This window comes from Mus musculus, chromosome 6 (assembly GCF_000001635.26).
Source record: "Mus musculus strain C57BL/6J chromosome 6, GRCm38.p6 C57BL/6J".
NCBI lineage: Eukaryota > Metazoa > Chordata > Mammalia > Rodentia > Muridae > Mus > Mus musculus.
In genome coordinates, this window is record NC_000072.6 from 5,776,716 (window position 1) to 5,800,422 (window position 23,707).

General features: G+C 41.2%; 1 protein-coding gene across 9 annotated transcripts in view; it reads left to right on the plus strand.

The window, feature by feature from the left end:
- Positions 1-23,707, plus strand: part of Dync1i1 (dynein cytoplasmic 1 intermediate chain 1) — a 302,440-nt gene that overhangs the window by 51,116 nt on the left and 227,617 nt on the right. For 6 of the 9 annotated variants that reach the window (XM_006504982.4, NM_010063.4, NM_001191026.1 and 3 more), the window contains exon 5: positions 7,724-7,783. The exons of the other annotated variants lie outside the window; for them this stretch is intronic. In XM_006504982.4, coding sequence (XP_006505045.1) covers positions 7,724-7,783 — 60 coding nt within the window. The remainder of the gene's footprint in view (positions 1-7,723; positions 7,784-23,707) is intronic. 9 annotated transcript variants of the gene reach the window in all.

Below are 23,707 nucleotides of genomic sequence, written 5' to 3' on the forward strand. Positions count from 1 at the left end.
TATACATGAATGTCACAATGAGAATATATTCAATATATACATGAATGTCACAGTGAAAATATATGCGGATAAAAGCAAAAGATAAGTATGTGCTGAATTAATTACAAAAATGCTTTGGTGGATATTTAAAATGTGAGGTGGACACACTCTGACTCATTTTTTTTAAAGAGGAAATAAAAGCTATTCACTTGCACCGAGCTGACCATCTTACTTCACTCCCATCTACAGGAAAGGCAGGATAGGCCTTCATTGACTCATTCATTCATGACTTCTGTCAGTGACTAGTTGAGACTTCATGGTCTGTAAGACACTTTGCCAGATCTTCAGGAAACACAAAGTGGATTCTTTCTCAGAGAGAGAGAAAGGCTCCCTCTAGTAGATTTAATGAAGCCATCCAAGGAGATATTGTTGTACTTTATAGCTCTCAAATATGTGTACTTATAGAGATGAACAATAATGGTGTAAAGCATTATTCAAAAATCACCATTAAGAGATTTGTAATATTATAATTGGGAGAGGTGATTTGAATTCATTTTTACGGTCCCATAATGATGTATTAGATACTTGGAAAATATTTATTTGTGTATGTGTGAGTAGCACACATAAATCTGGATGAGATTGGTGGAGAAGAGATGTAGGTGTTCAGATGAAGACACAGCTAAAGAGAAGGCATCTGTGGTCCAGAGAGGGACAAGCAGCCTGAGAAAATTAAGGGTGGATGCTACTTTGGAAAACATACTAGACATTGCTATAGCAACTAAAGCAAAGGGTGATGATTGTCTTTCAGAAAACAAACAAACAAAAAAAGCAGGAATCCAGTTTCTGGGCTCAAAGAAGAGTATTTAGTCCTGCTTTAAAAACAACAGCAACAACAAAAGCAAAACAAAACAAAACAAAACAAAACAAAAAAATCCTGATGCTATCAGGATTGCTCCTAATGTCAACTGGATTGTTTATTTACCAAGAGACTCATTTAGTAAGCAGCCAAATTACCTCTGTCTAACTCACACCTCGTAGAGATACAAATTATTTTGGAATGGTCTTACTATACATAAATGTATTTTAAGCTGAGCCTTCCAGAATGCACATGTTTTGGAAAGGTTGAGTTTGGAGGGAGACATTCAGGTACTTAAGATGTAGACTAGGAATTAAACAGAAGATAAATAACAAATTCTAGGAGACGAATTTAGATCGCTACTTCCCATACCTGCCCCTTGTCACTCAAGGCACTTAGTAGCTTGTTACTAATCTAGGGTATGGTGGATGTCAGCTGAGTCCTGGGTTGTGGCATTTTTATGACGTTTTCAAGACCTGACCACTCACATGGGGAAAGAGAAAAGCTGAAAGTCTAAACTAGGGTTGTGGGGGTAAATAAAGAATGGAAAGACAGATGAGGAACCAAAGGGTAGGTTTGTCAACAGATAAAACCAAAGCGCATTTGAAAAGGTGGAATTTGGAACTTAGTGGTGATGAAGATGTGGGGGTCAGTCAGTGACAATGGTCTAAGGTAAGGCACAGAAGTGAAAAGGGATGGCATAACCCTGTCTAGGCAGCACGCCTCACTATAGAATGAGAAGAGGAGAGATTAAAGATGAGAAACCCACGTTGACCATGGGATTTGATGGCACAGAAATTCTCATTGCAATAATTGCCATCAGCATCTTCTTTTCCTTTCTCTGAGATGATTTTTATGATCCAGTCTTACTTACAGACTGAGTTTTGTGAAATAAAACCTGTCCACGAGGCAATTCAGTTATGGCTCTTGGTGCCTATTAGCATATGGCTTTAAAGACTATACCAATTTTAATGTCAACAGCAGTGTGCCTGTGGCTCAGCTGTGCTGGGTGGTAGCATTACACATGACAGTTCTTGCTCATTGTGTTCCAAATACTTATTGGTCATTTTCTCATTAGTCAACACCCAGAAAGGGTATGAGCAGAGATGATTTCTGGGGGAAATGTTTAAGGCTTTCTACCCTGGTGTGTAATAAAGACAGGAAAAGCAGAAACACAGCCATGCACGGTAAGAAGTGCACAGGAAGCAGTTACTCCCCAGAGCTCCATGCACGCGCATCAGGATAGCATGTCTTTTCCGTTTAAGTTATACTGCCAGCAGATGTCCAGTGATTTTTCTGTTTAATTTTTAATCTCTCTGGTAAGCTGAAAGTGAGCAAATGAAGAAGTGATCTTACCAGGACTTAGAGAGTTGTAGACTAGCAAAAAGTATTAAAGAGCTGAAATTCTATTAGGTATTCACAAAACCATTGCTATATCGATGATTTTTATGTTTTATCTATTCTTGTGTTTTACGAAATATATACATAAAAACCTCAAAATGACCTTTTAATTGTAAACTTTTACATAACTTTTACTTTTCAGGACTAGATATGAGCAGGTACATTATCTGACACAGATGGACTCGAATAAGTTCTTATTGTATATGACATTGGAGGCTTTGTGCCTAGTATTTTATACAAAGCTGAAAATTGTGGCCTTAATCGCTATCTCTCTAGCTGCCAACCAAAATGTGGGAGCATAGGACCTCGATGTCCTTTAGTACAAGGCTGGTAATTCACTGTCTGAACAAACTGAAGGTACCTTGAGAGTTAATCCAAGAAGGCATCTACAATGACCAGAACAGCAAACACGTGGCTTTAAAGCAAGGATGCTTTCCCAGACAGGAATCTTGGATAGAAATCAAATTGACTTAGTTTATTAAAAGAACAGGAGAAAGAAGAGAAGGAGGAAGAAGAAGGAAAGAAGGAGGGAGGAAAGGAAAGAAAGAAGGAAGGAAGAAAGGGAGGGGTGGAGGGAAGGAAGAGGGAGAGAGGGGGTTCTAATGAGAAAGAAACAAATTAGTCTGCCTACAATCTAGAGAAGACTTAAGACAGAGATATGGCAGAGACATGGGCAATGGTGGTCATTATTAGACAGATGAAGACACTTTGGAGAATAACCAGGGGCGTCTATAATGTTTAAACATCCAACTTCCCCTCTGCTAAATTCAAACTCTGACAGCCATCAGAAAGCTTGTATTCAAGACAAGAAAACAGTTGAGTTTGTATGGTTATCTAGCCTAGAAGTTATTGTTCTCATGATAAATTGGTTAGATGGCTGCTAAAGTCTATGGGGTCTTATAGAATAACTCAGCCATCATATGCAATAAAACAGGCACTGACAACAGTAAGTGTATGTCCAAATCCTACTCTATCAATCAAGGGCTTAATCAGATGAGATTTCTGATCCTCATGGAAAAAGAGTGTCTCCTACTCTGGTTCCCAAAGGATAGAGGTGGCCCAGCCCACAATCTGACCAGCCATCCAGAGGAGTAACTTAGCAAAGTGAACTTACAGCTGCTATTATCTTTTAATCCCTTTTATGATATTTTATGTATGCGAGTACACTATTGCTCTCTTCAGACACACTAGAAGAGGGCATCGGCTCCTGTTACAGATGGTTCTGAGCCACCATGTGGTTACTGGGAGTTGAACTCAAGATCTCTGGAAGAAGAGTCAGTGCTCTTAACCAACTGTGCCATCTCTCCAGCCCCACCTGTTATGACATGTATTTAGTTATCATCTAATATTAATTGAATTTTTAAACTGTGACAAGCCCTGCACAATTGATGGGAATTGTTTTCTTCTTGGTAAGATGTTATAATTAGGTATGAATACCCATATGTCTAATTTCCCTTATTAAATGCCACATTCTTAAGTAGAGCTCCTGAGGCTCTCAGCATACCTGGGGCACCATTGCCGTGCCATGTTTTGCTTTCTGACTTGTCCTATGAAGCCCATTGTGTCCATTCCTTCACCCCATAGAGAACAGTGGTTGACTTGAAGGTTTTTACTTCTTGATCCCAGTATTTTACACATTAGGATCTCATTAGATGTCTCTTGAATAAGCGAATGAATGTCCTGATCAAAGAAATTCTGTGCCCTATGCACACTAAGTGGCCCATCCTCCCCCCAAAAAACTCCTAAAACATGAGACTAATGTCATAGTAAATATGGTAATTTCTACATGGAAAAATGTATAAGACTTTATTTATTTAACTTACAATTATAATACTGCTTTCATTTCCATAAATAAATCCCCTGAAATATTCCAAATCCTCTAGGAAGCTATGGACTGAACTACCATTTTATTTTCAATAATATACTAACTTGATAAAGTTACAAAGTAATATTTATGTCAATTGGCTCAATAAAAATATCCCAGAAAGAGGATAAGAAGTCAAAATGAAGTCTAATAATATTCTTATACCGAAGGGCTTTAGACCCATTCTTTCTTGTGTTGGATATTTGTGTTGGATATAAAAGACTTGTCTGACAGAGTGCAAGCCACACCCAGAGCCCAACACTCTCATCTTAAGGTCCAGATGTGGCCTCGCCAGGAAGCTGCCTCTTGCCTTTTTGCTTCTCTGTGAGTTTGCACACAGAAAATTCAGTGATCACTTAATACAGGGTCCTCAGCCATCCTTGAAAACAGAAAGCAATGTTTGCCTAGTTAAGGAACTGACTTCGAGTTGCTTTTTAGTTAGAAAAAAGGAAAGTAGTACACTCTTGGTAATCTGACCTCTCTGCAGATCATAATGGGAAATATGAAAAGAAAAGAAAAGCAGCATGTGATTATGTCTTCAGTTTTACTCCTCATGCTCCAGCTTTCTGCTGGTAATACCTGGGATTTCTTTCACTGACTAGAGTGTCTGATGGAGTAGAACACATTTGTTTACATGCATCACCTCTGTTGCTCTGGTTACACACGCAAGCATCAGGGGCTTGAGAGACAGCTAAACAGTTCCAAGCACCTTGCCACTTGTGTAGAAGACCTGAGTTTGGTTCCCTGCACACAAGCTGCACTGCTCACAACCACCTTTAACTTCAGCTCCAGAGGATCCAACACCTCTTCTGGGCTTCAAGGATATCTATATTCACATACACACATTCACTCACTCACTCACTCCACTCACTCCACTCACTCACTCACTCACTCACTCACACACACACACACACAAACACAATATGCACATAGTTTAAAATATAATAACTATTTTAGAATGCAAGCATCAGATTGAATCTTTATTTCTTAAGTTAATGATTCTGATAGAAAGTCAAAAGTTAGTAGTCTTTCTAAGTGTCCAACGGGTCCATGTGATCTGTTGAATAGGCAGCAGCACAGCTAGAGCTCTGACAGCTGCACTCTTCTCATGCCAAAGGAGTAGAAGACGCCAGGAAAGCTCACCCACTCAAACAAAACGTGAAGGCACGCTGTCTTTAACCTGGGTCCAGCCCTGATCTGGACATGCTTTCCAGTCAGTGAGAGTCAGAAGCTGCACTTCTGTCTGTAACAGGAACAATGCCGTTAAGTTAGAGCCCTGTAAGTGCTCATGATGACTTCCATCCCGGGTACTATTTGAACCAAAGTGAACCTGCACCTAGAAAAGGCAGAGCACTAGCTTGAGCATGGAACGGTTCCAGAGCAATGATTCCTATCTCTGGCCACGTGTGAGAAGCACTAAGGGGGATTTCAGTAATTTTAATGCCTGGATCTTGCTTGCCTCAGGCATTCTGGTTATTTAGCCTGGAAGTGGCCAGGCTAAACTATCCTTCAGCGTCTGGTGGGAGAGCTGAGCTGATGCTCTGCTTTCTATATGCTGACAACGGAAAAGCTTCCCTCTACCCAGTTGTCCTCCAAAGACTGTCCCACAGGCAACCTTACACTTTCCACTGGGAACATGATACTCAGACTCTCACCCTCCTCCATCCCAGAACTACTAAAGCAGACTCTCTGAGTTGGAAGTCTATGTTTTGTATTTCACAAAGACCTCAAGGTCAAGACCCTGATAAACAGCATGATCCAGAGAGCAGCAGCATTCAGAGCTCCTAAAACTGGCCTAAAATGTAAGATTCCAAGCCACTGACGCTCTGTTAGTCCAGAATTGGCATGTTAACACAAATTTCAGGCATCTGCGTTAACCTTGACTCTTTAGAATTGCTGGTCTAAGAAGCAGTGGCCAGTTTGTGCCACCACTGGACTTCAGTGCTCATCCTTTTGGAACATTCAGGTAAGAAGTCACGAGCACAGTCAGAGACAAATAGGAAATCTCAGCAAGTTCGTCCTTCTGTCCTTGCAGATGGGCTGACAGAACTCTCAGAGACAAGTAGGGCGGGGACTCAGAACGTATTTACTGGTAGTAATGTGCATAGTTACTGATGATCGAGTGTTGTTCACCCTTTCTACGTGCATGTAATCCATGCAGACAATCGGAGAAAGATTCCCTCATTCACTCACCCAACAAATGTCCCACTAGATTAGCACCTGAGACAGGCACAGTTCTAGGTGTGCTCCTGCAATCTGGAGATGTGGTTGCGTCTGCCATGCTGAGTCTCAAGTCTGGAATCAAACAATATCAGCAATGAATGAAAGGATATAGAATGAAATCTCAGGAAGGTATGGACAGTATGAAGGAGGGACTGCAGGATGACGAAGTCCCACTTAAGATGAGGTAGAGAAATGGAAGAAGGAACATAGGAGCCAAGTTTTGAAAGAAGAGAGTATCCAAGCCATGCAGAAATGGATACAGTTCACCTTAAATTAGGCGAGGAAAAAGGGGGTTTTAAATAATTAGTTCAGAAGATACCAAGCACAGCCTGCATAGCCTTATAAGCCAGGGTAAGTCTTTACAACAAGGAAAGCAAGCAGGAATCCTCAAACCTTAACTTGTACACAGTAACCTGAGAACCTTGCAAAGCTGGAATCTGGCGCCCGTGTTTTCAGTGATATCTCAAGAGATACCAAGGTTGTTGTTTTTTAATCTATATATTTAGTCCAGTGGCTGAGAGTTTGAACAGCATTCCCAAAGTCACCCAGTTGGTAAGTCAAGCTAGATTAGAAGCACCCATGCCCAACAGAAAGACAAAATATCCATCAATTGTCTCTCAGACGAGCTCATGCTTGATTCACTGGGACAGACTCTTTGTTGAAGACTGTAAGGAGCCTACCCAATGGAGGTCTCTGTGCATACTCTTTTTAAGATAGAATACTTATCCCATCTTATTAGTACAAAGGGAAATTAGATGCCATTACCGACATCCTGTGCTATGTGTTACAAAACATAGAAAATGTAAGACGTACTTAATCTCTGGCATCTCAGAGACAAATGTTAGCACTGGAGACCATTTCCCTACAGTCTGTATGGATAAAAGAACTCATCGGTTTCAAATGCAATGCTGCTATTTTTGTCGTAACTGACCGGAGGGCGCCAACTGTTCCCCAGACTTTACAGTCACACTCCATTAAGGCTGACTTTCGCAGATGCTACCGTCCTTGTCCATCTGTATTTAATTCTCTCCACTCCATGGAAGAGCTCAGAACTCCAACATGTGTTTGGGCTCCGAGGTCAAAAGTACATCAGGATCACATATTCAGTCAATGAATCTGGAGCACGAATGTGTGTGCATGCACACGTGAGTGTGTGCGTGCGTGCGTGCGTGGCACTGGAATAATTGGCTGTAGGCTGTCTTCCATGGAAATGGCCATAGTTTTTGATGTTAAGCAGCTATTCCTAACCTTCTTTGTCCTAATCCCTGGGGGTGGAGGGGCTGTTCTGTGTGTGTACCGTATATGACGTTGCCTTGAAGAATGACACGGTTTAGTTTGTTCTGTTGCCCTCCCTCTTTGTTAATTCTCTGTGTTCTTTTTCCTTTGTGCTGCACGATTAGGACCCTGCAGTGGGACACAGACCCCTCAGTGCTCCAGCTGCAGTCAGACTCAGAACTTGGGTATATGTCTGCTCTTTTGTTCCTCCTCCTATGATTTCTTTGCTATGGTTGTATTAAGATGCTAGAGCTATTGTTGCTCTGGCTTTCTCTCCTTTGTTGAGACTTCCTGTTTGATAAGTTTCTTTTCTTCCATTAGTTTTCCTTCTACAGCTTGGGCTAAAGTCTCTCTTTGTGGACAACACCACAAAAAGATGACTTTTGCCCACCCCGTGATAACTCCTATCAGTGCAAAGTGACACTGATCCAAAAGAAAATTATAAACCAAAGCCCATCCCTTCACTCAGAAGTGTCCCACATAAAGTCCGGAATTGGGGATACATGTGGCTTTATCCTAACCAAGTTCCCCTCTTACTAACAACTAATTGTGTCTGGGATCAGTATTAAAATGTTGTGTCCTGTTTGTGGTCATTCTTTTTCATTTGTTAAGAGAATTCACAACAAACTCTTAATGTCAGTTAAATTACGAACAACTATAATTCTGTGAAAGAATAAGTCAGTTTGCTCACTGATTCAACTATTTGGTGTTAGGTAATGTCTCATAAAGAAAGTGTGTTCAGATGATGTCTTTCGGGGATTGAAAGGTAGCTTAGGAGTTGAAAAGTCACCCGTCAGGAACCAAGTACCAGGCTTTAGTTTATGTTTTCATTTTCCCTTAGAGAACAGGAGTTAGCTATAGTCACACACGACATGTTCTCCATGGAATGCTTTCGTAACTCACTCTCAAGCTCAGAACACCTGACTGTGTACTTTTTCAGCTTCAAGTACAGGTTAAGCAACATGAGATCAGCCATAGCAGGAGTATCTACACAGAAACTGAGAAAGACTGTCATAGAGGACATGGCTTCCCCTGCCTTCAGGCTGACATGACACCATTGCACAACATAAGACTGGATACCTCCAAAATAGATACCTCAACATTTTATAACAGCATTTTTTTTAAAAAAGAAAAATACATCAATGTATCTCCATATGGGTGTTTATTTATTGTTTATCCTGAATTCTTCAGCTTGCTGAGCCCATGTCTCTGGGTTTCCATCCATTTCAGCACCTACTGTGCCATTCACACTAAATAGCATGTGTACGTGTGTGGACCTTTGTGCATGCAGGAGTTTGTAACTGACTCACAGTGATAGTAAACCAAGGACTATAACACCTTAGCTAACAAGCACATTGGTTATAAATAAGTTCAGAAGATAGCTGTGAATTTCTTTTTTAAAAAAATTTTAATTACTAATTTTGAGGGTTTTTTCATTAAAATTACTACATTTTGGGATATTTTGTGAGACCATCCATTATCTGTTTCAAATTCTATACTTTTTTAAATAATCGAGAATTGTGATTTATGTGAAGCAGAGAAATAATCAGCATATAGTAAGTTACAGTTTTCACGGTTTCAGTCAGGCATCATGACTTTAAAGATAAATAAACAAACGGGAGAGCTGGCAAAGACTATACTGAACACCTTCAAGTTGATACATTGTAGATATGATGCAGGATTGCTAAGCTGTATGTGCTGATGCGGAGTAGTTATGGAGTAGTAGTAGCAGCAGTAGTAGTAATAGTAGTAGTAGTAGTAGTAATAGTAGTAGTAGTTGTAATAGTAGCAGCAGCAGCAGCAGCAGCAGCAGCAGTAGTTACCTTGGTCTGCTTTCAGGTGGAAATTGAGCATGTTACTTAAAGCATCCTGGGGAGAAGGCATGCCTGGTGCTCTCTCCCCACCTGCTTCATCTCACCTGGAGCAGTCAGTGCATCACAGAGAGGTAAAGAGATGTTAGGTTGCACACGGAGAGGGGCTGGTCTTTAAAAGTTTATAAGGAATTTTTAGAGAATGTTGGAGAAAGATTATTCAGCCAGCTTACGATTTCAAATTGTGCACCATGGCAGTTTCCCCTTTCAGTAGGTCTGATATTTGGGGGTACATACCAAAGTTTATGAAATGTTCCACAGGCAAGAAGATTTTTCTTGAGACAGTTTTATTTCCTCAACTTAAAGTCTGTAATTTTCTCGGTGTCTTCACTTAAGAGCTGTACTGAAATCTAACTGACAAAAAATACTATACATGAGCTATTGAAATTGGTGTTTGGCATGCTTACATGCTTATCAAACTGTCACTGCCATCAGGAAAGCAAACAGTTGTCACCCTCCAAAAGTGTCTTCTACCACTGCTTGGATTTAATAATTTCATTTCTTCTACTTATTTTGTATTTAATTTGCATTTGTTTGGGCTGACTTCTTAAAGTGGAGACAGAGGATACTTCCATGTCTATCTCTCTCCTCTTGACCTTTGCTCTATTATTACTAAATGTTTCACTTTTTGTATGTGTTATGAAGTATACAATCCATTTGCTCTTTTATTCGGCTGATGATCTTTGAAAAGAGACTTCAGGGACAAACGTAGTGTTCATCCACACAGTTCAGTTTTTTTTTTTTTTTACTGTTCTTCATTCCTTTGTATAGGCCTGTATTTCTATCTGTGTAATCCTGTCCCTCCTCCTCCTCCTCCTCCTCCTCTTCCTCCTCCTCCTCTTCCTCTCCCCCTCCTCCTCCTTCTCCTCCTCCTCCTCTCCCTCCTCCTCCTCCTCTCCCTCCTCTTCCTCCTCCTCTTCCTCCTCCTCCTCCTCCTCCTCCTCCTCCTCCTTCCCCTATTCCTCCTCCTCTCCCCCTCCTCCTCCTTCTCCTCCTCTATGGGCATTTTTTTTTTCAGTAAACTGTCTTCAATTCCCTAACAATTTTTGCTTGATCAGGTTAACTGTTTTTCAGTTCAGAATGTGTCATTCAGTTCTATGGTGTATATAGTTGGTCCCTTTCATAATTTCTGTCTCTTCATTGAGTTTCCTAGCATATAGTAGATTTGTACTACTTACCTTGAAAGCACTGGACCCTCAGCCTCGTTGTCATCTCCATGACTGACATTTTCAATCCTCCACTGAGTAAGACATATGTCTCCATGTCAGTGGTGTTGCTTCTGCAGATTCGGGTTGTTCTTTTGTGGAAAATGTATTTCCTTCTCTCTCCATTTCCCTTAGCTCACTGGTTTTGGCACATTAGGCAAAGCAGCACTTCTTGAGATTCCCCTCAGATTTTCCCTGAGAGGAGATGTTCTCTCATCACCTCACCTAGGGATCCTGGGTACTCCAAGACCTCAGTGGTTATACAGGCAGACATCTATTTTCCTTTGTGGTTCCCTGGAGGCTAGAAAACACTAAGTCCCACGTGCACCCTGACACAAGTGAGATGGGAACCAGTGCTTCCCAGGGCAGCTGGAGAAGTTGGGTTGCTTGACATGTGGTGTGAGCCCTTCTGTCTGTAAGATAAATCTAGGCACTGGCATCTAATACCCACTAGCTCTACCAGACGCTAAGAAAAGACTCTGTGGTAGATTACTTTCTGCTTGTTTAAATGGCATTCACTTTTAAGTATCTTCATTATCCTCTGCAGTCTACAGGAGCTGAGTGAAGTCAGCCCCCAACAGCTTTCAGACACAGGCAAGGTAGAGGCCAGTCTCTGTGATAGCAAACAGACGTGGGGGGCTAGATGGGGACCTGACTCTTCTAGAACGATCCTAGAGAACAGACTTGATTGCTGACTTCAGCTGTGGAGTTGGTTCACACAGGAAATATCCACACATTCATTCCATTCCAGGGACTAGCATTTCCTATCTATCAGACCCAAGAAACCAGTGAGCCCTTCACCAGCAGCAGCTGGAAAAGGCATGAAAGGAAGCATGCAGTATGGCTCTTTCTGTGAATGAACTAGGCCTTCCTGCTAAAGCAAGAGAGCTAGAGTCAGTGTGAGGCCCCCAGAGCGGCTCAGAATCCCCATTTTGTTCTCTGTAGACCTCAGTACTAGGAAATGATTGTCTAGCCCTCCAGCTCCCAGAATAGACAGCTTAGAGTTAGATTTCCAAATAGCTGGAAGAGCAATGCTTATTGCAGAATTTATTTACTTCCGGTTAGAAGACCAAGTCTTATTTATATCATTAGAAGAAAGGTCGTTGTGGAAAGCCTGGAGTGGGTCCATACTTCCAGAATACTGACTTGTCTTTCTGTTAGCCTTTGGATACAAGGAAGTTAAAAGCCAGACTCTCGGGCAGCAGCTAAAAAGGTCAGATATTTGATGTCCAATCTTCTCCTTCCCAGGTAAAGGCAGGGATTCATCTTTATGGCCTGTTGCTCTCTGCTGAGCCAGGACAAAGATAGAGGAAGAGATCTGAGTACTTGGTTTAAAGCTGCTTTTCCTCCCTCTGTGGCCACAGTGGCCCAAACCCTTTAGTCCCCTAGGAGAACCTCAGCTGAGGTTTGCTTTCTGATGGCAGAGAAAGGTTTACGTGAGGCTGTGTCACAGTTTCTAACACACTGATTTTGAAGTGGGCTTATTTTCAGTTCTCCAGTGTAGAGACTGTCACTCATTCCTGTATTTTCTCAGAGGGTGGTGGCTAATCTGCTTATCAGAGGTCTCTGTAGGGAGAGGGAGGGAACTGAGCCTCCTGCCTTACCACTGCCTGTGGGTTTCCTTCAGGTCAGGTATGTCTTTGGTTTAGGGTTTTTTGGTTTGCTTTTATTTTATTGCTATCAGAATCTCTGAGTATTACTTTTGTGAGAATTGATTATATTTGTATTCCTGAAATCATTAAGATTTAATATAAACATATTTAGAGGACTGAAGAGAATGTTTAATGGTTAAGAGCACCCAGGTCAGTTTCCAGCACCCACATGGTGGCCCCCAACCATTTGTAACTACAGTCCTATGGGATCTGATGCCCTCTTCTGACATCTATGAGCTCATGAATATAAATAGTGCAGAGCTGTACACTCAGGCACACGCGCACACACATACAGGCACACACTCTAACACACACTAAGTTCTTTTTTCATTTAAATCAATTTATTTCTAATATCTTTGCTCTGTTTAGATTATGAAATTTTTGTTCAATAAATAGTTTTTAAAACACCTGCTTACTTAAAAGCAGCTTTGTTTTTTTAGGTCTTACTTTTGGGTTACTTATTTTTTTGGGAGCTTTTTTTTTTTTTTTTTTTTTTTTTTGATTCAGCATCTTTTCTTCCTTACCCAGCCTCACTTCCCTTCCATAGACTCCATCCATTTCCCCAAAGAGTGAATGAACATCTAGTGACAACTCTGGCCTCAAGCTCTGTCCAAAAGACAACATAGAGCATAGATACTGTAATCTCCCCTTCAAACTGCCCCAGTGAACCCCAGCTTCACCGTTCACTCCTTGGCTCTCTCCACGTGGTTGTTGACCTACATCTTGTGATCCTTCCACTTTGCTCTTGGCTTTGCTGCACTACAGCACAGGTCACTGTGCTCAGAGGAGCTCTTGCAGCCCTTGGCCATGTAGTTCTTACTAACAAGGCATAATGTGTATGGTGTTCTCCTGTACGCATCTAGCCTTGCATGGCATCTTAGCAGTCTGACAGAAGCAGAGAAGATATTTTTGTCCTCAGAGAAAACCCAGAACTGTCAGCAATCATCCAAGAATCAGGTCACTCTTCCCTTGGTCTTGGTGGTCTTCTGATATAGACTGTGGGTGACTGTGAAGTCTAATTGCCTGAGTCCCCCTGGAGTCTTCCTCTTCTGCCTAGCACATATACTGCATGCCACCTGGCCTTGCTTCTATACCATAGCCTGGAAGTGCTATGGGGACCACAGACTGGGACAATTGTGGGGCTTATCTTGGTGTTTCCCCTGTTTCATGCATCTCTGTTATTTCTTGTTGTCTTATACGTTTTTTTTTTTTTTTTTTTTTATTCAGACAGCTGCTGGTCATTATTTCAGCTAGAATGGTATACCTGGGCATACAACTCCATCTTGGACCAAAGCAGAAATGGTTTGCCCTTGGTGCCAGATTTGCCTGTTAGCTATGTGATCCACATATCAACTAGCAACAGAGAGAAATCTAAAAGGTGATCACTGAAAGAAAGAAAAAATCCTTCAAGATAATGAGAGAGAGAGAGAGAGAGAGAGAGAGAGAGAGAGAGAGAAAGAGAGGAGCTTAGTCTGTTTGTTTGTTTTAACCAGGCCAATAGCCAATATTTGCTGATATACTAAAAACTCTTCTTTTTTAGACTACAACTGTAATAGAGTAAGCAGAGTAAAAATGGTGGGAGGAATAAAATGACATAGGGAGCAGATAAAGTTTCCTCCTGAGCACAGCAACAGCCATCACACACACAGGAAAGCAAACGAGTGAACTGACGAGGGCGTGGTTGCCTGGACAGTTTGGAGAGAGAGCACACTGCACACGTTGCCTTTAGAAACGAGCTTAAGAGCAAGTGTCCGCACTAGATGTTCAGTCTCCAGGGAAACCAGCTCCCTTGCTATGGAAACAGAGTGAGTCTGAATAGGGAGGGAAAGGTCTTACACCATAAGCAAAAATTAGCTCCAAATTGTTGAGCTCAATAGCCAGGTCTTATGTGGTGTCAGCCTCCTCTGCAGATCGGACTGTAGATAGTGTGCTCCAGCATGAGGAAGAAAAGGCAGAGTTGGGGAAAGGGTCTCAATAAGAATGTGGTCTCCCCTTCTTAAGGAGGAACTAAAAACTTGTTCCAGGCTTTGATTTAAAAGAAGACGAACTTCAGTTTGACCTATTCAGCACATATTATTGGCCTTTTCTAATTTGTATCAAACTCAGACAGTCACACCTGGCAGGCTGCATATGTGTTAGGCAAGTGCTCTGCCTCAGAGCTCAATCCCCAGTCCTGCCGAATAGTCTTCTGTGTGTTGCTTAGATCTCTCTGCCTTGAAATAGTTTCCAATGTTTCCATGCAACTGTATGTCATAGGGTTTCTATTGCTGTGAAGAGACACCATGGCCCAGCAATGCTTACAAAAGCAAACATTGAACTGGGCCCAGCTTGCAGTTTCTGAAGTTTAATCCATCATCATGTTGAGAAGTATGGCAATGTGCAGGCAGACGTGGTGCTGGAGAAGGAGCTGAGAGTTCTACATCTGGATCAGCCCACAGTGGGATGTGAACTGTATTGAGCTTCTGAGATCTCAAAGCCTACCTTCTAGTAACACACTTCCTCCACATTTACATTACAAGACCACACCTACTCCAACAAGGCCACACCTCCTAATAGTGCCACTCCTTTGTACAAAATATTCAAACGCATTGTGGGGGACTTTTCTATTGAAATCATCACACCATACCCGGTATTTTCTTATGTATCATGTAGGTTGAGCTCCCAAGCAAACTGAAAACATCTGTGACTTCAATAACATTTAATTACAATTGTACTTTCTACAAAAAATGGAATACAAGCATCTTAAAACACACATACATGCATATCAAAATAACTAGTAAAATGCACTCAAGAATCTAAACTGTATGGATGGATATTGACTCATCAAAAGGGTTCATGATATGGCTTTAAAGGCGCTGATCAAAACTTTGCTGCAAGAGAGGGAGGAAGTACTCTCCTTGCCTCTTATAATGATCGTTATTTGCCCCCAAACATTTCTCAAGAAGCTCACGTTTGTTAGCCTTCATTTTATGACTCAAGAATCTTCAGGAAGCTATTTTAATTTTTTGTTCTGCAGTAACAGTTCATCTTCAAAAGGGCAGTGTTCCTATTGCCTTCAGGTTCAGGAAAATGGAATCCATTTGGGGGAGAAAGTGCACTCTCACTGAGAAATTCAGTGCCTTACTTGGAAGGCTCTAATGACACAGCTTCATATTACAGATGGTATGAAATTTACTCAAAGTCATCAAGAAAATAAAAGGTCATTCCTGAATATACTTTATATCATATCTATATATGGAAAGAACACAAGTCACTATCATTACTGTCCCCGCATTTCCCACTTCTCATGCTCGAGGGCAGAGCCTCCACCAGCGTGGCTGTGATGGTTTAACTCACGTCTAACTCCGAAGTCTTCCAAGTTTGCTTGAGTTGCAAAATCTGAAGCAAATCTTTGGGCTACGGCCATTCATTAAGCCAGTGTTGACATTTGCTTCTTTTCAGGAAAAAATGGGTCAGAAGCCAAACTAATATCTCTGCACAGCTAGAAGCAGATACGGTGGAAATGCAACAAATACTTCGCAAAATGATTTATAATGCAAATAGGAAGGATGGAAATCCATCCTTGTATATGATGTGATAAGGCCAACTCTCATGCTGTTTCTCTTGGAGGAACATGGCACTCCCCTGAGCACAGATGATCCTTATGTGTGTGGCAAGACGACCACAGAGCCAGTTACTCTCTGGGTATGGTGCCCTGTCTTCTGTTCTCATCTCTCCCAGAGGAATAGCCTATCGCCAGCTCTGGAAATCTACACATAAGATGTTACAGCTTGCTACCCACTGTTACCAGAGCACAGTATTTAAGAAAAAAAATGAATTATTTGTCATTTAAAAATAATAATTAAATTTTTAGAATTTCATATAATATATTTTGATTGCATTCACCTCCAACTCCTCCCAGATCCACCCGACCTCTCTACCCACTCAACTCTGTGTCTTCTTTGATGTTGTTATTTTTTAGATGACCCATATTTTTATTCTTTTAGATTATAGATTATGAATATCAGAAGCACAGAAGGAAGTTATTTTAGTAAAAAAAAATACTGATTAATTTTAAAGTAAACTCTTACAGCAGAAGCAGCAGAACTTGTAGTGTTTGCTGTTTAAACATTACGTGACATCCATAAGATGCTAAGGACTTTCTCGGCATAGCTGATGCACCTTCATGATATTAATATAAGACAGAGGTTACAATTGGGGTTAATTTCCTCCTAGACAAACATTCTCGATGGCATGCCAGCAAATATACATGTTTCATTGCACTATTTTCATTGTTTTTCTTTTAAACCTTTTATGGTCCATGATCTGTTTTTCTATGGTTGTGGCATCTTCTTGTGTGACCTTGTGTTGATGACTGTCAAGGGCTACATTTTCACCTTTGTCTTCTCTTAGCTCAAGTCTTACACCTAGAAAACTCTTCTTCAACTCCTCTGTCTTTGCAGTTATACCATTCATTTCTCTTCCTACAAACCATGATGCCTTGAAATGTCACTAGCCCATTCCTTCCCATCTTCACCTTCCACGCAACATTAGCTATTAATGTAGCCTCTGTTGGTTTTTAGAGTCCCATTCTCATCACTTTTGACCAAGTCTCCAACCTTGCCTTGTTGCCCTGTTTCATTTTCTATTCCATTCTTGAACCTTCAACTTTGCTTGGGGATCTTTTCTTTTCTCCTCTTTCTCCACACTCGGCTTCTAAGATGAGGTCATTTCCTACACCTGACATCTGGCTCCTGATTTTGTATTTCCTATATTGGTTATGTTAATATGATTTAAATACTGCTTTGCAGCTGTGAATTTCTTCATAACTTCCGACAATTGTTCAGTGTCTATGCAAAATCCAAGTTCTTTAGTCTCTAATAATCCACCTTCAACATGTCCTCTTGATTCATCTTAAAGCCATTGCTCTCCCAATTCAATACTTGTATTTCACAAAATTGGACTTTTGGTATAACATGTAAATTCTGTCCTTGGATCTTTACATATGCAGGATAAGCTACCTGCAGTTGTGGCCTACTTACACAAGCTTATCTTTGGAATCTAAATCAGGTCTTCCATTTTTATTAGCATTGGAGATGTAAATGAGGAAAATACCTAATAAAAATATTAAAAAAGGAAAGAAAAAGAAATCTGCCCACCACGCAGTCTTCTCCCAGTTAGGTGACTCATTTATGTTAGCATTTACTCTTTGCAGCCTGGAGATTTTTTTTCCTCTCTGATGCATATGTTCTTGCTCCTCGTTCTCCTTGTGTCATGCCGATCTGGCATGGTGCCTTGCTCAAACACAGTTTATGGTAGCAATGAATGATACTAATAAAAGTAGTTCCTTGCCACTCCTCCAGGATACTACTCCACCCACGAAGTAAACTGTTATCAACATTACCTTGAGGGTTTATCTATTAAAAACACTTGAAAAGTTTTTAGGATGATAAATAGGCAAATCTCTGGCAGCATCTTCAAATGCCAGCCTTGAGATTGACACATATGTGTGACTAAGCAAGAACAAAACAATGAGTTACAATTGATTTTCATGGGCCAATGCAGACTTCTTTTTCATGCTACGACCTTGGCCTACTTTGATATCTAGCCAAATGACTCCTTTTCCCTGGGAACATTTGTTCCTGGCTTTTTATCTCTTTGTATTTCAGGCTTCCTCTTGCTCCAGAAATGCCCTGTTACTGCAGTGACTTCTTTGCTGTTTCCAGGAGAGTGAATGCCATTCACTAACCTCTGACCCCCACCCCCTTCAGAAATTTTTCCAGTGAGAAATCTGATTGGTGGATCACTGGTTGTTGAATATTCTGAAACCCATATTTGACACAATTCTTCAGTGTCTTTGTGATTCACTGTTCATAAAATTTGGAAAGTTTCTGAACTCAAGTTTTTTTTTTTTAATTCAGACTTTGCAGAACTAATATTTCTGATTCGTTATGTCTGAATTGAGGAAAGGAACCTAAGAGTGTCAGGCTGGCTATACAGTGTAACTTATCAATGTAGTATCAATGATATTTTCATATCTTAGAAGTAACCCAAATTCTGCCATTCTGTGCTTCAGTCAACAGTTCTCTCTCTCTCTCTCTCTCTCACTCACTCACACACACACACACACACACACACAGGGAGAGAGAGAGAGAGAGAGTGACAGAGAGAGAGAGAGAGACAGAGAGACAGAGAGACAGAGAGAGAGAGAGAGACAGAGAGAGAGAGAGACAGAGAACTACTTGAGACCAGATGACCAACTAGGGACCTCAGTGCTGGGTAAGACTATTTCTCCCATTCTCAGCATCCCTAGTTGTCTGTAGTTCCTTGTCTCTAAGTGAGGCCCTGCAGGATTTCCCCTCTTCTACACCGGTATGTCTATTAGTATTGTCAGTATTGGGGTCTTGCTTAGGTAGCCATACTGTCTAGGGTGTAGCATCCCTGTCGTTTCTAGAAGACACAGTCTCACAGCAGATTTCCTGGTTCTTTGGCTTGTATAATCTTCTTGCTCCCTCTACTGAAATGTTCAGTGAATCTTAGTTTCAAGAGTCCTGATATAGCTGTATCAGTGGGGGCTAAGTATCCCACAATGCATTTCTTCTCTGTTTTTTTTTTTTTTGCAATGATCTCCTTCTGTTGTAAAAAGAAGTTTATTTGATGAGCAGTAAGAGCTACATGTATTTCTAAGTATAAGGATAAATATTTAGAATGCATGTGGGAATTAAGCACCATTATTGTTAACATCTAGGCATGGGACATTTCAAATACTACCCACTGGTGGGTGAATTAAAACAGTGCATATGCATTCATTAGTATATTCATCATGAAGAAACAAATTATATACTAATTCATTCTACATCAATAAGCATTGAAAACACAGATGGAGTGGCACACTGGTTGATGAGAGAGTGATCATCCTGACATGCAGCTAACAAATCAGTACCTGGGCAAATTGCGTCCTGCTGGTGGATAGTTTGTTATCTTTTCACTCTGAGAGATACCAAATAACCTTCTCAAGCTTGAAACAGCAACATTCTTCATCTTCAGCATTCTTTTCAGAAGAAAAAAAAAACATATCTAAGTTGGCTACAGTGTTGCTTTGTAGAACCAGCTTCCTCAGGAGAGAGGGATGTTTCAGAAAGGACTTAAAGGGATGGAGAGGAGTCCAGCCTCAGTCCCATCCTTGTGACAATGTGGCCCCTGTGTCGCATTAGGATAATGTGACGTCATCTTAGGAGAGACCATGGCCCACTACTCAGTGTGTCCAGGATGCCTCACTGGTGCCTTGGGGGTTTTAATTCAAATGCATCCCAGCTCTTTATTCATAGTTTGTGCACTGCAGTTGGGTTTACTCAGTGTTCCTCTTCTTACACTCTTGTTCATCCTGCCCTGCTTCCTAGACCTTCTTAAGGCTGATTCAGAACTGTCTCCTTCTTTCAGGGGCACTAAGTCATGTGCTCTGGAACTGGAATGCTGACTGGGGGAGTCAAAAGGATTCTGTTCATACACTGAAGTCCATCTCTCTCCATTCTCTGATATTGCCAGGCCAGGGAAACACAACCTTTAGTGGCCATTGAAGTTCTTGGGGACGAGGAGACATTGGTCAGGCTTCCAAATCACAGATGAAGGATTCTAACCCCCAGGTGTTCACGCTGTGGGTTTTAGGTGGTAACTGGCTTTTCAGTCTTCTCTCAAAACGCTGTCTGTGCTGCTCATCTGGAAAACCAGCCCCAGGGCTTCACCTATTTGAGTTCCCTCCGTGTTCATTAAACACAGCCGCAGTTCATCCAGATAGATGAGTCTTTATTGTGCCTTTTAGGTGATTTTGAATTATTTACTTTATTATAGTTCTATGAAGTCCTATGTAAATCTAGCTTAGTTGTTGGATTTTTTTTAATTAAAATCACTTTAAAAAAAAAAAGAATTGCCAAGGTGAAACTGTGCAGGGTGATGTAATAAAAATGACAAACATCCAGAGCAGAGCCCATTTCCATTTCAGCCTATATTTTCACAGTGCTTGTTCTTCATTCTCTCTTACTCCTCCTTTCTGTCCTCAAGCACTGAATTCATAATGTTCTCTCTCTGACTCTGCAGTAAGCCCCATAGTGCAGGGATGGGTGAAGAAGATCCCAACAAGTTTCCCACCAAGTCAGAGCGGACAGACATGGAAACTAGAGAATACAAGGGTGTACACTAGGGGCTAGAGTAGAAATGACCTTGTGCCTGGACTATGTGCTATGCTATGTGCTATGTTGGAGGAGCAGCTATGATGTGCTATGATGGAGGAACAGCAAAGAGCTTCTAGAAGCAGCATGGCCAATATGGACATGATGGCTTAATCAAAAAGAATAACAATAGCAGTAGTATCAATATGACAGTGGGTTTTCCCTGTATTTGTTAAATAGTTTCCCTACACCTTTGCATTAAAGAACTATGAGTTCATAAGGCTTTGAACAAAAAAAAGGAACCAGCTGCTTAATGTTTATAAAGGAAAGTATTATATCCTTTATCTGGTAGGCATACTTATAAGATTATTTTGTCACCAGATAGAGTTATAGAAATAGTTTGGGGAAACTAAATATTAAAAGACAGTGCAAAGCTGTGTGTTCTGGACCAAATAAAGCATGGTCTGGCATCACACAGGACCAGCCATGAAGAGACATCACTGCAGAAACAGCTACAAAGAGGGCTTTGCTATGAAAGCGCACCAACTTCTGGCCAACCTTCCTGGACCCCTCACTCCTGAGATCTGTTATGTGCTACTTAATCTCAGAAACAGGGTCTTTCTGTAGCATCGTGAAAATCCAGGCAGGCCCCTTCTCAGGAATCCTACCTCATATTTATAAAATGAACACATACGAGTGGACTGAAACAATGTTAGGCTGTGAAAACCCGCGCTATAATGGGTGTGGCCATTGGTGTGAGACAAGGTCAAAGTGGCACACGTTTCAAGGACACAGCCCTTTGGCTTACTGTCCAGTAGACTTGAAGCTTGGCACCTACAAGCCAGGAGTAATGTATAGGCACCACTGACCCCGATGGCTCATCTGTGAAACTGGAATAATGTTATGCAATCTTATTCAGGATAAAACAAGATATGTCAAAAATGTTTAGCATAAATACATGGTTACCAGAAGAACAGCAAAATTGTCCCAAAGAACACGTCTATTGGAAGTGTAATTTAATGTAAATGCACATTTACTATAACTGTAGCTTTGTCAATCCAGAGCTTATAGGGTGCTATATTACCTAAAATAACTCAGGATGTATTACAGCAGTGGTTTTACAGTTTTCAGTCCTTTGGGACAGGTCTACTCTGTGGACCAAGAACCCTCGTTTGCCAAACTGTCAACTGATCAGTGCCCTGGGAGATCAACATGGCGACAGTTCAGCTTGTATTTGTTTATGGTGGCTTGGATTGAGCTAAGACCCTGATCTCCCAAACACAACACCACTGAGAGGCTGGTTGAAAATTTTCAATAATTATTGAAACAAGAAAATATTTTGTTTTAGTTAGATAAACTCATTTATTCAAGCCAAGTTTTGAAAACTTGGAAATTTCACAGTGATATTTTTAATTAATGCAAAAGTGAATGGAGCAGCCAAGCCCCATACCATGGTACCCCTACCAAAGTAAATGAATAAATGAATAAATAAATACAAATTGAAAGTAGGAGTACAGTTCTTAGATTTTTATTGCCAGGGATAATCAACTCTACAGACTTTAAAAAAATCTTAAATTTAGAATATACATGAATCTGCCTCTTCTGAAGTTTCGTAAGTTAAGCAATATCATAATCAGTCAAAATGATGTCCTGGAAACCAAGCTGCCTGAGCCAAAAGCTTCAAGCTATGCCAGGCATCAACTACAGACTTTATGAACATCAGCCTCATCTAACTCCACAGTCTGGAATTTACTAGGGGTGGGATGGCCGGGGGGACAGAAAAATAAGACTTGAAAAGACTTGCTACTTCCCTGAATCTTTCTCCTATTGTTTATTCAGGTTGGTAAGTGCCAAAGCGGGGATGTCAACCCAGTTTCTATGGGAATTTGCTTCAGTGGTTTAAATAGACTATCAAACTGTGCACTAGCTTCATATGCTGATGGCCTGTTTCTGATTGTCCAACAAGATAGGCCTAAAGTCCATGTCCTGTTAGCAAGACTCCCAGACCCTTGCCTGTGGGTGTAGTGGTCACTACACAGGGCCTGGAGAACCCTGGGCCTTAGACATATTGGTGGAAGGTTAGAAGCTGGGCGATCTCTCTATCAAGGTGGCCCTGACCTGAAGAGATGGAGGTCCACTCCTGAACCCTGTGGTAATAAGTGCCCTACTGGCTCTCAGGAAGATGCATTGGGTGACTAAACAGAACAGTGAGCTTTGCTGCAGGCAGACCTCATTCATATTTTCCTCCTCACTTGAGACGCTAAGCCCTTTACCTGTCCTGGTCATTTTTTATTGATAGCCAACTCTGTGTGTGTGTGTGTGTGTGTGTGTGTGTGTGTGTTCCTTAAATTAGCTTTAGGGAGGGTATAAGACCAGCCAAGGACCCTCTGCTGCTAACTCTGTATCCTAAAAATAAAGTTCAAGAAAACATTCTAAGATATATATGTCTGAAAGTTGTATGCATGCATGTATATAACATATATGTGGTTTATGAATAGCATATTCATGGTGCCTGTGCATTGCCAATAAGAATGCCAGCAGAGATACCATCATATTTGTTCCCAGATGGGGAGGCTGAACCATAGAGGGCAGAGTGGCTGTGCAAGATGCACACACAGAGAGAGCAAGGCCAGGGCCGCTCTGCGTGTTCCCATAGACAGAGGTGCCTCTATGGGTGGCTGTTTTCTGAATAACTCAGGAGGACCAGGGTTTTGGAGTGACTCACAGTTGCCATTAAGAAGCTTAGGTAGAAATTTGCCTTAGAGGAGGCATTGTACCAGGATTCAAGTCAATAATAGCATATGGGGTTGTGGGGTCAATAGTGTTTTAACCCGGGTTCCACCAGTTGTAAATTGTATGCATTTGAGCCCTGGAGCTGAATCTTTTCCTAGATAAAGTAGAGAAGATGGCATTCCACTCTTCACCGAGATGTCATGAGACAGATGCCATAGTGGGTGTACAGACATCTGGAAGCATCTGCAGCATTACATAAATATTCAGATATGATTACTTACATGGGTGATCATAGCTTGGGGCTATTGTAATGAGGTTTTACTAGTCTGCGCCCAGTGATTCTTACATTCATTTGTGCTATCTTAGTGCACCTTACACACACACTCATTCATTCATTGATTATTCTCCTGGATCAATGAAATCTGTTGCATTCTGCCCAGAATAGGACTCTCACTGTTGCTGACTTCATAAACAGTGTGTTATGGCATGTATGGCATGGTGGAA